Here is a 13,784-nt window from a genome sequence, read left to right on the forward strand (position 1 = left end):
AACCGAGGCAATAGTAGTATAAGCCTCATGCAGCTTCAAAACATCCCTCCACCAGAAAGATCCAGCTTCAGTTGTTGCCTGTGGAACATCATGATCATAGTAACTGTTCCATATGAGGGTCACCCAAGGAATATCAACCTTGTTGTAGAACTTGTGGAGATGCTTGATAAGGAGTCCTTTGTTCTGGACGTTCAGGTTAATTACTCCTAAACCCCCTTTATCTTTTGGCCTGCAAACTAGATCCCATGCAGCCAGAGACTGTTAGGGAGCATCACTATTGCCCCTCCAAAGACACTGCCTAAAGATTATGTCAAGTTGTTGAATGATCTCTGGTGGAATCTGTAGGCTGCAGAGAAAGTATATTGTCAGAGATGTCAGGACAGAGTTAAGAAGTTGCAAGCGAGAGCCTTGATTCGGTATGGAAGAGCTTGCAGTTAGCCTCCTCTCAAGGCTGTCAACCAGGGGCATTAGGTCAATGATCCTTGGCCTTGTAGTTCCCAAAGGCAATCCCAGATAAGTAAATGGGAGCTGTCCAATTTTACAACCAAGAATTGCAGCAAGTCTAGAAGCCTCCTCATCACTCATATTCAAAGGGATCATTGAGGATTTAGCAAAGTTGACCTTTAAACCTGTGGACTATTGGATGGTCAGAAGCATGTTCTTTAATGCAACAAGCTCCTCATCCTTAGCTGCAAGAAACAGAATTGTGTCATCCGCGTATTGGATGATGGGAAACTCTCTGTCCTGGGTTTGAATAGGCAAAGAGAACGTGACATGCTCAAGCATTTGGTTGACCACTGACTGCAACAAATCCGCTGCAATGACAAACAACAGAGGTGACAGAGGATCACCCTGCCTGACACCACACTTGCACTTAAATTGTTTTCCAGGAATGGCATTTAACAACACAGACGAAGAACCTGTGGACAACAATTGCTTTACCCAAGAAATCCATTTGGCATCAAACCCTTTATGCTGCAACATCTGGAGAATAACTTCATGCTCAACTGTGTCAAATGCCTTGGAAAAATCCAGCTTGAGGATTATGATTGGACGCTTGGATTGCTTACATTGATGAATATATTCAAAACTCCAGGCCAGGCAATCTTGAATTGAGCTACCCTTAAGGAACCCATACTGATTTTTGTGGATACACTGAAGGATCGCCTTCTGCAACCAGTTGGCCAACAACTTTGTAAGAAATTTAAGACAAGTGTTGGTGAGAGATATTGGCCGGAAGTCATCAGGCCCTTCAGGTGAAATGATCTTGGGGATGAGCGTAATGAGGGAACCATTGATGTTTTCCAACGAAAGCTTCCCTTCATAAAAATCCCAAATCATCCGCAAGAAGTCCTTCTCAATTATAGGCCATCAACGCTTGACAAACATCCCATTAAAGCCATCCGGACCAGGTGCCCGATCCACCGGTAATTCCTTCAAAACTTTGTTGATTTCTTTGTCAGAAAACGGTAAAGAGAGCTCCTCCAGCCCCGGGATGGGCTGAATTAACTGGTTTAAATCAAAGCACATATTGATCCCTTGGGCCTGGCCCATCCTAGATTTGAACGAAGCCCAAAGAATTCCCGCCATCTGTGCATGGTCAGTCACAGGATCACTCATGGAATTTGTCTTCAGGCTGGAAATTGAATTCCTTCTCATTCGCTCCGATGCCATTGCATGAAAGAATTTTGAATTCTCCTCGCCAACCTTTATGTACCGAATGGTGCACCTCTGCTTCCAATAAATATAGTGAATTTTTAACAGATGCTCATAGTGAATCTTCACTATTTTCCTAAAATTGAATTCTGGCCTAGTTAAAGGTCTCACTTCCTCTAGCTGATCAAAGTGCAGAATCACCTTCGAGCAATCAACAGTAAGCCTTTTGATGTATGATAACTTTTTGCTCCAAATTTTCAAATCAAACCGCAGCCTCTTAAATTTCTTTGTGATAACCACAGAAGCAGATATATCAGAGAATATCGGTGCATTCCAGGACTTGGTGACGCAATCCATGAATCCAGGCATATCAAAGAAGAAGTTTTCAAACCGAAAAGTCCTGGCCACAGGAATGGTAGTGTCAATGGACACCACACAAGGCACATGATCCGATGCAGTTCTGGCCAGTGGGTTAACCACCGTGTTCGGATAATGTGAAATCCAATCAGCAGTAGTGAAGAACCAATCAAGCTGTTCAAGGAGGGGGTTTTGTTGCATATTAGATCAGGTGAAGCTACGACCTTGCAATGGCAGTTCCAAGAGACCCAGGTGACCAATTATTTGATTGAAGAGAAAACTATCATTAACGTCACCACCTGGGAGGTTTCTGTTATCCAAAGACCTGATAAAATTAAAGTCCCCCAACAACAGCCAATTTTCATCGGGAGGGATGTCTAGACGATAAAGCCAGCTAAAAAAATCGTCCCTAGGCTGACCCTCACAAGGCCCATATATAGAGGCTAAGGTCCATTTTTCAAAGTTCTGCAACGATTGGAAGGAAACCACAACACCAAATCGCTGGATGTCAATAAGCTGGCCATGAAAGATCGAGGAGTTCCAAATGACTAAAATCCCACCAGACGCTCCAACAGAAGGCAAGAACGCGAATTGATCAAACCTCCTAGGACAAAAGGATCTAATCATTCGAATATCAAAGTTCTCGCATTTAGTTTCCTGTAGACAAAGTACAGAACATCTGCTCTCCTCAATCTTAGCACGTAAGTCATGTTGCCTAGCCTCTGAATTCAGCCCACACACGTTCCAGCAGAGAACATTCCAATTTCGATAATAGCAATTATCCATAAAAAAGAGCACCGAGGAATAGTAGCAGATCCAGCTGCTTAACAGCATGTACAAGATCATAACAAAAGTGCCAATAGAAATGACCCAGTAGTTCAGACAGACACAGAAGAAGTAAGTACTAACGTAAAACGGGCACAAAAACAAAAGTGCCCAACTGTCCATGAAGCTTCTTGGGACGTCAATCATCATGTGGACCATCGTCTTGTTCAGCGGGGCGAGGAGAAGCCATAAGCTTCTCGACCGATAGCTCAGATGGGTCGATACCCAGGGCCACTCCAATTGCCTGCATTGTAGGTATAGGCATCGGGGTGGGAGAGGAAGCTGACCCTGATCATCATCGAGAAGAAGCTTCTTTTCCTTCAGGCGACGCAGGGGAGCAGACCTTGGAGGGATTGCAGAAACTAGTTTCATGCCCATCCTTTTGGCAGAACTGCGCATCATCCTTCTGGTGGAGAAGTCTAGAACTGGCTCCACAAGTGTGACAGAACGCCTGGTGCGGGGTCGTTTACCCAACGTAGTTGGAGTGGCCGAAGTAAATTGAAATTCCTCCCGAGAAACCTGCGAAGGAGTGGGTGGAACCTAGGAACTGGAGCAAGACAGATCAGCAGATGGCAACTCTTCAATGACCACCGAAGAGTTGATTCCACGACCCGGGACACATTGGTCGTCAGACCATAGCAGATACTTCTGATGCAGATCAACAGAGCCAAATTTAACTTGCAGCATCATCGCAGAAAACCTAGACAGAGGAGTTGGTATATCGCTGATGAAAAACTCAGGCAGTAAAGACTTGAACGACCTCTCCCAGATCATTGCCGGTGGTAGAACTGGCCCATAAAAGACCTGAACCATGCCAAGATGAATGGGGTCCAAATACACTACAAGTGGAGCTTGCAGAGGCTGCTGAACTTCAAGCATGTCCTCATCATCAGAAGAATCCACAGACGGGTTCAAAATCATGGAATTCTGGTCCTGGGCTGGCTGAATCTCTTCCTGCTGCTGCTGTATAGGCTGAACCTGTTCTTCCCATGGGCCCCATCCCTCATTATGCTGCACATTATCAGCCCACCCAGGCACATCATTCTGACCTTGATTTGGGCCCGGAGGAACTGCATTCCAGCCAAGAGCTGGGTATGGAGGCATTTCCCAAAACGGTTGAGGCACCTCGGCTCCGGGCATGGGGTGGGGATTCCCATTCAGAGGCATAGGATCTTCATCCGCTGGGATCATGGCACCAGCAAATTCTCCGGATAAAATATAACAGCCAGCAGACCATGACACCATAACATCGCTCCAATTGGCAAATTCCCTAAAGGTCATCGAGCGAGGGATGAGCACATTATCAGGGAACGAGGCACGGACCAAAGATCTAACCTTACGTTTGTCAGTGCTGTTCCAGTAATGAAACTGCCCGAAGGTGCCAACCATATCAGCAATTCATTGAGTGTTTCTATAATCTAGTGGGATGCCGATGAACATCAGCCACCCCTTCTGTTGGCCATGAATAGCACGGAAACCCTCACCCTGATTATGTGGGATAAAACGGATAAAGAACTCATTGCCTTCTTCATCAACTCCTAAAGGAAACGACGGGTGCAGAGTAAAAGAACCCCTGACAACTGGATCTTCCATATCGAATAGACCGACCCCTTGAAACCAAGTTTGAGCAGAAATAATCAGAACATGCATCACCTGAACTAGGAAGTCAAGAACTTGCTGGCAACGGACACCAACCAGCTCAGGAGGTGGGATCGGCTCCACAATGGCCACCATGAACTGCTCATGTGCCCGGGGCGGAGGAATGGCCGGTGTGTAGAAGGTGCGGGGCAGACGATCCGCACCGCCATCTTCAATATCAAAGCCCGCATGGATGAAGCGATGCGGGTCAATCACGTACACCGCCATTGGAGGCTGCGGAGTAGGAGCTGGACCCGAGCTGGTGGAAGCTTGGGTATGCGAGGCAGGGTGGATAGGCGGCGATGGTGGCGGCGGAGAAGCAGAGGATGGGGTTTTCTCCGGAGTCATTTGGCCTCAGGAAACTGGAGAGACGGGGGAGGAAAGGAAGTCCTCTTTTCTGTCTCGCTTCCCAAAACCCAGCGATGGGACTTTGGGCACCCAGATGGACAAGTCAGGCGGCTGGCCAATGCAGTTTTTTTAACGTGTCCCGAACAAAAACAATTGCGGCAGCGGACCTGATTCGTGCATGTCTCTGACGTGTGGCGCATACCCAAACAGTTCTGACAATCCCAGTAACTCGCAGCCAGATCTTCAATCATATCGTCAAAACTTTGCAAATCCATGATAATATCCTGAGGGGAAGAAGCTCTTGAGGCCATGGGTGATGGGCTGCTACTTTCGTCATCAGACAGGCAGATGGGCTGGACCCTCGAGCCCAGCAGAGGTGGGGAGTACAAACCTTCCAAGGCAAAAACTAATCGACCACCCGAAGATCCAGGGTTTAAACGGGCAGGAGATAAACCCTCCGGGGAAGGCGGGACTGTTCCAAACTGTATCGCCACCCTTGCCGGCGGCGAGGTCATCACCGGAGAAGACACATCTGCATCCTCATGGGACGAAACATGATAACCAGCTGCTCGCACTGTGGTCACCTCATCGGCAGACGGGCCATAGATATATCCCTTACGTGCCGGGTATTGCATGAACGTGGCGAAATAGCATGCTTTTTAGGAATAGATTTGGTCGCGCGAGCACGAAGGGAGGATTTGGCCGGAGCATGTTTCATGGCCTCTAAACCAAGCCGAGCTCTTCTCTTAGAAGGTCTAACTAAAACCCATTCCTCTTGGTATTCAGATTGCCAAAGGCTGAATTCTTTCTTCCAATCTGGGCTGCCATGACCCCAAAGATGGAAGAAACACTTGAACTGATCACAAACAAAACTCCTCTGGTGCAGAATGAAAGAACCCACTTCCTTGCAAGAGACGTTGAATGAAAAAACTCCATGATGGAGGAAAGATACCTTGAGATGTGAACAATATCCTCTGATGGCTGCCTCAAGAGTGAATCCCACATTCTCCTCATCCAGCCGGAATGTGTGTCGTGCAAAAGATACCACCATGATGAAATGGCCCGTGTCCGACGTGGGATGCACCGATCTGTTGAAGCTACGTTGGATCTCAGACGCCAACTTCATCCCCGGGGAGAAATCCAATCCCAGGGAGATTGCTGCATGGACCGCCATGAAGATGACAACCAGAAGAGAGAGGAGGAGACGTCGGGGATGATGAGCCGATCAGATGGCGAAACCCACGGAGAGGTGTGGAGATCGCCGGCGGTGGTGTGTGGCTAGGGTTAGGGAAGCGGTGGCGAGGTGGGAGCCATTTTTACTTTATGTCCAACTCGAACGCCGAAATGTTGAGGATGAAGTTCGTAGTGTAGCATGTTACTGCTTTCCGTTAACCCTATTCTGATGCATAGCCTGTCATTGTTGCTATAGTTGTTGATACCTTACCTGCAATCCTAAATGCTTAGTATAGGATGCTAGTTTATCATCAGTGGCCTTAAATCCTTGTCAGTCTTCCATGCTATACTATCGGGTCGTGATCACGTCGGGTGTTGATCACGGGTATATACTATACATATTACACATGATACTTGTTGTGACTAAAGTCAGGTCGGCTCGTTGAGTACCCGCGGTTGATTCACGAATTGGGGCCTGAAATGACATACTTTCCCGACGGCCCTCTGTGTGGATCTTTGTGGCGGAGCGACAGGGCAGGTTGAGACCACCCAGGAGAGAGGTGGGTCTGGCCCTGGTCGGCGTTCGCGGTTACTTCAAGATAACACACTTAACGAGATCTTGGTATTTGATCTGAGTCTGACCACTGGCCTATACGCACTAACCAACTATGCGGGAATAGTTATGGGCACTCGATGTCGTGGTATCAGCCGAAGCCTTCGTGAAGTCAGCGACTAAGCGGTGCGCGCCGGGTTGGACCGCGTAACACAACTTCCTTTGTAATGGAGGTTGTTAGGTCTGCTCACCGGCCGCGTATGCAACGTGCAGGTGTGCAATGAGCGATGGGCCCAGACCCCTGTGCCATAGGATTTAGACCGGCGTGCTGACCTCTCTGTTGTGCCTAGGTGGGGCTGCGATGTGTTGATCTTCCGAGGCCGAGTATGACCCAGAAAAGTGTGTCCGGACAAAGGGGATCGAGCATTTTGGGAAATGTGGTGCACCCCTGCAGGGAAGTGGATCTATTCAAATAGCCGTGTCCCTTAGTAAAAGGACGACCCGGATTTGTACCTTGACCTTATGACAACTAGAACCGGATATTTAATAAAACACACCCTTTCAAGTGCTAGATACAACCCGTTGATCGCTCTCTAACAGGGCGACAAGGAGAGGATCGCCGGGTAGGATTATGCTATGCGATGATACTTGGTGAACTCACCTTCTACTCTCTTCTACATGCTGCAAGATGGAGGTTGCTAGAAGCGTAGTCTTCGATAGGACTAGCTATCCCCCTCTTATTCTGGCATTCTGCAGTTCAGTCCACATATGCTACCCCTTTTCCATTTGATACCAATGCATGCATATGTAGTGTAGCTCCTTGCTTGCGAGTACTTTGGATGAGTACTCACGGTTGCTTTGCTCCCCTTTTCCCCCTTTCTATACCCGATTGCTGCGACCAGATGATGGAGTCCAGGAGCCAGACGCCACTGTCGACAATGACTCCTACGACACTGGAGGTGCCTACTACTACGTGCAGGCCGCCGCCGCCGACGACAAGGAGTAGTTTAGGAGGATCCCAGGCAGGAGGCCTGCGCCTCTTTCGATCTGTATCCCAGTTTGTGCTAGCCATCTTATGGCAACTTGTTTAACTTATGTCTATACTCAGATATTATTGCCTCCGCTGACTCTTGTGTTTTTGAGCTTATGTATTCGAGCCCTCGAGGACCCTGGCTTGTAATATAAAGCTTGTATGATTTTAATTTGTGTCTAGAGTTGTGTTGTGATATCTTCCCGTGAGTCCCTGATCTTGGTCGTACACATTTGCGTGCATGATTAGTGTATGGTTAAATCGGGGGCGTCAAAAGTTGGTATCAGAGCCGACTGCCTGTAGGAATCCCCCTTCCAAACTCCTTGGCCGAAGTTGAGTCTAGTCGATGAAAATTGTTTTACTAACTTGGCTGTGCGGCCCATGGGCCCACGTCGCCATTGGGTGGTATTAGGATCTTTTATTCCTCGTCTATACTCTGTGACTCTGATCTCTTTTTCTATTCGGGTTAAATGAATTTTGTGAAACCTAACATTAGTATCTCGTGATCACTTTCACCCGGAGAGCACCTTATTGCCGATGATCGTCTCCTGCACCAGAAGATTTCGAGGTTACTCTACGATGTTCTCCCGAGACACTTATACCCACCGCCTTTGCAAATTCCCTACCACTGTTATATCCTTATTGATAACCCCATGCACCTGCCATTTTTACATTCAATCCCATTGATCTTGTTATTACAAGATGCCCCGAACTGCTCTCCGTTGTTCTGAGAATCCTTTGAGCTTACTGCCTTGCAGTTCCTTGTCACCTGAATACCCCTACGGATAATCTTGTGCACCTATCGAGTATCCTCGCATCCTTAGTTGATTCATGTATTTCATAAAAGTCTTCGAAATACTAATCGATCTTTCGAAAATCCTCAGCCGCTTATTGCTCTTGAATTCTTGCTTGCTTGTATTATGGTTAATCCCATAAGTAATCTTATTGGCATCCTTTGTCACTATCATATTGAGTCCATTGATTCAATAAGTTGCGAATGCTCGGAATCCTCAATCAGATCCTAGAATTCATACTTCCGGCTCAGACGTCATTTTAAACATGGGCTGGATCTCGACCAATCAAATTGTCGTCGATTGTACCCCCTATGTCTATTCAGCTTACCCCTCCTTAATCAGAGCATTTGCTTCTGATCCCTTGAACCGGAAATCATAATTCCTTTACATTTGAGTTTTGAGTTAGTTAGTTGTTTTTGTAATATGATCCCCTTGCATTTTTATTCTTCTGGTTGAGTACCGATGCTCACATCAGATCCCTTGTGGACCACCAGACCCTTTTGTCAAATTTTATCTGACAACGTCCTTCATATTCAATAAGCTTGTGAGCCTTTCCTCGGATTCATAATGCCTTTGGTAAATTGTATCATTTGCTTTCTCAAGCATGATCTACTATCGAGCTTGTGTTATTTATTCTTGAAATTTGTGGTCTATGCTCCTAAGATACCCCGATGGGTTGAACCTATGCCTTCCCCAAACCGTATGAACCCGAAAGTTTTCGCGAGTCATACTCTTCTGTTACTTCGCCAAATAAAATTTCAACACTACAACTTTTTCGAAAACAAGAAGTGAATGAAGATTATGCATTGAAGAAGTGGGAGTCGACCTTGAACCTTTGTATTCATGCCCATGGACACGATGCATATCTTATCATGGAAGCCTCTCATAAAAATAATTACCCCTGGATATAGTATCATCTTGTGGCTGTGAATTGATCCCTTTGCAATCGTGGTTCCGACCATATTTTCTCCTTAATACCATTTCTCGGACAAGTTGAAGTACTTGTCTTCTGCAGATCATTGCACATGTCCAACCTTTACTTTGATCTAACGTCGAGTATTACACTCTGGTATCTCGAGATTATCACGGAACTACATAACCTCTTATGAGTTCTTCATCAAATATTAATTCTCGTCAATTCCAATTTTCACTAGGCTCTGAGTTGTTATTCACTTCAGGACAACGATAAGTGAATCGATTCTGCACTCCGAATCAATAACTCTAAGTAATTTTCATTGCTTACGAGTTTAATAATCCTTTAAGTCATTCCTAGCCCGATCGGCTATATCATTATCATGCAAAAATTTAATTGTGCTACCTCGTCCTTCTTCCCCGAGCACAATTTCCGACGATGAGCTAAGCTTACGTCGATTTTCCTTGTCATATTATTTCTCCTTGAACAACAAACTTGATTTCAAGTTCCTATCGTACCCGTGGTTCCAATAACCTTTTGCTTTCATCATTCCTTTGACTTGATGTCATCGTCGATCGATTACATCTTCTTGAAACCTCTCGACAAATTTGTCGAGATCATCATCAACATTTTTGACTCCTTCCAGGATATCAATTGAATTCATGATGAGAAATACCATCCTTGCCCTCGGTGGTTCAAGTTATCATCGAAAACATTTTTGCCTTCCCTCCAACACAAACCTGCTCATGTTTGTGATGTACCTTGAGTTCCTTGCTATCCAACTTATGTTATGTTCTACCTTGGAGTATTACCGTCTATTATGTCAAGGATGTTGCAAGGATTGCTCCACCTCTTAAGAATTCTTGGTATAGTGATACTTCTCACAAGCACCATTCTTTCTAGGTTCCCGTATTGACTAACCGGGAATATCAAGAAGTGAACGATGCTGCTTGAATTTTGTAATTCAAGCAACCCTATTGCTTGAAGTGAATGGTTGATATTTCATTCTTAGACCATTGGTTATCGAATCACCATTCTAACATTGATCATGCTACCTAAGCCCATATTTTGGGTGCTCCTTTCAACCAATGTTTAACCATGTATGTTTTCCTCAAGCATACCTCATTATATCATTTGATCTGACAAATGCTATCTCCTTGTTCACTTAAGTGTGGAAATTCATCTTTTGAAAATATCAATGAATTATCGCTGAGTTCATCAGCCACCTCCTCGTCCTCTCCTTGGTTAAATGATGAACTTATGATTCGGAACTTGCTTCCATAGATCAGTTCCAGAGAATCTTACAATGTCATCTCGTCAATTTGTGTTGCACCTTTTATTCTCAGGCATACTGAGTCTGAGGTATCCTGACACCAACCAGATCTGAATCTCGGTCAGATATGATGGTTGGAACATATTACCAAGAGTTACAACGTTGGTCTTTATATGACCCGATAGGGTGATGTCATGCCTAGAACACCTGGTCGGAAGACCTATTGTTATAGTATCCTCTTTAGCAAGTTGACCATTCTTCCATGAGGAAATTATAAGACTTATTCTATAAGTTGTTCCTGATGAATCCTTTGTGTATCCAAGTCCGACCTTTGCTTGAAGACCATGTCAATGCTATCTCGAGGCATGTTTGTGGTACTCCAATTTTCAATAAGAACATTTTACGCATAGTGCTAAATTTTCTTTATCATTTATCCTAACACTGTTGTATGGGTAATATCATGAGATTCCTCCCCCCTTACCTAAATGGTTTTCTACTTTCTATCCTATCATGGATATCATGCTCCGCTTGTCCTTGGGAAGGATATACCCCCGAAATATGTGTGTATACACATTTCCCTTTCCATTGTTCTGTTTAAACCTGATAATCACTTTTCCTTTCCATTGGTTTGTTTAAACCTCCTTGTGATCTATATTATATAAGCACTAATATTTCCCTGCTTATGTAAACACCTCGTTGTACCACTCTGTCAGTAAGACCCTGCTACTATTGTTGATGACATTCCGGTAACCATCGATGGACGAGAACTTTGCCTATTGGTCTGCCTCGTTCAACGAGCAGGAAAATGGTTCTTTTCATCGCTCGCCCTTGGTAACAAAGTTGTTGCCAACATAACTGACAGTCTCTTCTCTGACGTACCTTGCTATCATGAATATGCAAGCTGCCAGCGCATTTTCTACTTTTAACCCACATGGTGGGCCCATAACCCACAGTTCCACAGGATCGAAACCTGACTCTCCTATACCCCCTATTTTCAAAAGTTATTCCTCACGCTTGGCTTCGTATGTTATTCACGAGCCACCATCTGAGAGATCATCAATTCTGGCATGAAACACAATACTTATTCCCGTTGCCTTGAACCCCTTTCACAACATGTTTCAGGCAACGAACGATTGTCTATCCACTTGAAACTTCTTATGGTACCTTCTTACTTTCCTCTTGGTGTGTTTCATTTGTTCAACTCTAGAGATACTCATGTGTTCATTCCTGGGATAACCCCAGATGATTTCCCCTTATACCATTCTATCATTTTTAGAGCAGCCCCTTACTTATTCGTAAGTACGATGGAGTTCCTGATGAAAGGATGCCGACTTCATCATGATGACCTAAAGCAGAGAAATGAAGACATCAACGTAACGGATCGACCTCTTCGAGAAGAGCAACCAAGATCGAGAAGAATCGTTAGAAATTTCGTAACCTAGTTTTCCTCCTTGTTAGACCCCCCTTAAATCTCGGGACAAGATTTTTTGTTGTGGAGGAGAATTGTGACGCCCGGATAGTTAAGCTACAGTAAACCTCTGCTAATGTAGCCACATCACCACGATTACTGTTGATAACCTCGTGATGATTCAAAACTGTGTGAAATCAAAGTTCAAAATCAAGTCGATCCGTAAAAGTTTTCAAACATTAAAACTAAAATGTTCTAGAGGTGGAAAATAATCCATAATAAATATTAGAGGAGAGACCACATTTTTATAATGTGTTTACATGTTCAAAAATAAATAAAACAGTGATTTAAACGTTTAAATTACAGAGGATTAAATTACAACACAATTTTAGGCGCCAGTTGTATATTTTAGAAAACAAAAATGAATTAAACAATAAAATAAAATAGAGAAGAAAATAAGTAAAATGGAAAACAAAAACTAAAATAAAAGCAAAGGCCACCCCCTCTCTCCCATGGGCCTCGGCCCACCAAGTCACCACCTAGGCTGACCCAACCCACCAGCCCCACGCCCGGGTCGTCTCCCTCCCTCTGCACTATTCGTCCGACCGAACAGCGCACGCCTGTGCCCGGTGGTCGCCGCCCGACCACCTCGTCGGCTTCCCCTGGAGATAAGGCCGCGACGCCTCTGCCCCCCCCACCTACCACCACTACCACTAGCACCCCCTGCTTCTCCCACGCTCTCTCCCTCTCTTTCCCCCATGAGCCCGAACGCACCTGTCGTCGCGCCTCGTCATTGACGTGGCTACGGGCCACCCCGAGCTACGCTACCGTGTCCAGGATGAGCGCCATCTTCGTCTTCGTCAAATACAGGCACAGGTTCGAGCAGCCTCGTGCCACACCGTCGCCACCGTGCTCTTCTTCAACCTCGGATCCGTCGGACGTCCGTCTTCAATTGCTTCGTTGTTAAGCCTTCCCCGACCTCTCCTTCGCCTACGTTAGACTCGTTGTGAGCTCCTCTCCTTTTCCCCTCGACTCTCCCTCTCGCGGTGGTCCTCTAGCTAGTTTTCCTGCCATGGCCGAAGCTCCCTGTCGCCAGCTTAGACGCTGCCATGGCTTGAGCTAACAAAGCTCTCGTTCGAGCGTGCCACTGTGTTCGGTGGGTCACTAGGAACGTGTAGCAGTTACCCATTCATCCAAACAAGCACCATGTTGATTAACTCATCGGAGTCGTGCTCCAGCCGTCGTCAAACCTCACTGCTGCGCTTGATTCCAGCAACCCCCACGCCTTCCGCGACCTCCCATAGATGCGCGCGGCCGCGGGGTACCTTCTGCTACCCTCGTCCGCTCCTGCGCGCGCTCATCCGCGACCTACATCGCTCCGGCTGAGCCCAGCCGAGCACCGCACGCGCCCACCCCCGCTCTCGCGGCACCCGCTGTCGCGAGTGCTCGCGTGCTGCTGCCTACTACTACTCGATACCGCTGTTTGCTTCTGCTTCTCTAGCCGTTGCATGCTTGCTGCTGCTCGTGCCATTGCTTGCTTGCGCTGGTGCTTCTTGACCGCCTTTAGCGCCGCCACTGCTGGCCGTTGACGCTGTACATTGCATGCGTGCCCAGCCCAGCCAGGGTGATGCACGGTGCCTTGGCACTGGCCGCTGTTTAATTAGAATTAGAAGTAGGTTTTGTTACGATTATTTTTAATATATTTCATGAGTATGATGGAAAGGAAAATTGTGCTCAAATTCTAGAACAAGAATTACATAGAATGCTTGGCATAAAATATGTGAATGATGAGCATGATTGCAATATTGTTAGTACG

The 13,784-nt window shown here is 46.0% G+C and overlaps 1 protein-coding gene across 1 annotated transcript; it reads right to left on the minus strand.

Moving 5' to 3' along the window:
- Positions 1–1,371: 1,371 nt before the first annotated feature.
- On the minus strand, positions 1,372–2,214 carry LOC147978801 (uncharacterized). The gene has a single exon (XM_087514897.1). It carries the CDS (start codon positions 2,212–2,214, stop codon positions 1,372–1,374), a length of 843 nt encoding a protein of 280 aa, XP_087371023.1.
- Between the last annotated feature and the right edge of the window lie 11,570 nt (positions 2,215–13,784).

Source organism: Triticum urartu, chromosome 3A (genome assembly GCF_056163025.1).
Source record: "Triticum urartu cultivar PI428250 chromosome 3A, HENAU_Tu73, whole genome shotgun sequence".
NCBI lineage: Eukaryota > Viridiplantae > Streptophyta > Magnoliopsida > Poales > Poaceae > Triticum > Triticum urartu.

Excerpts from the sequence above, each read along its gene's own strand:
- LOC147978801 (XM_087514897.1), bottom strand. The coding sequence starts at position 2,214 with ATGCAACAAAACCCCCTCCTTGAACAGCTTGATTGGTTCTTCACTACT.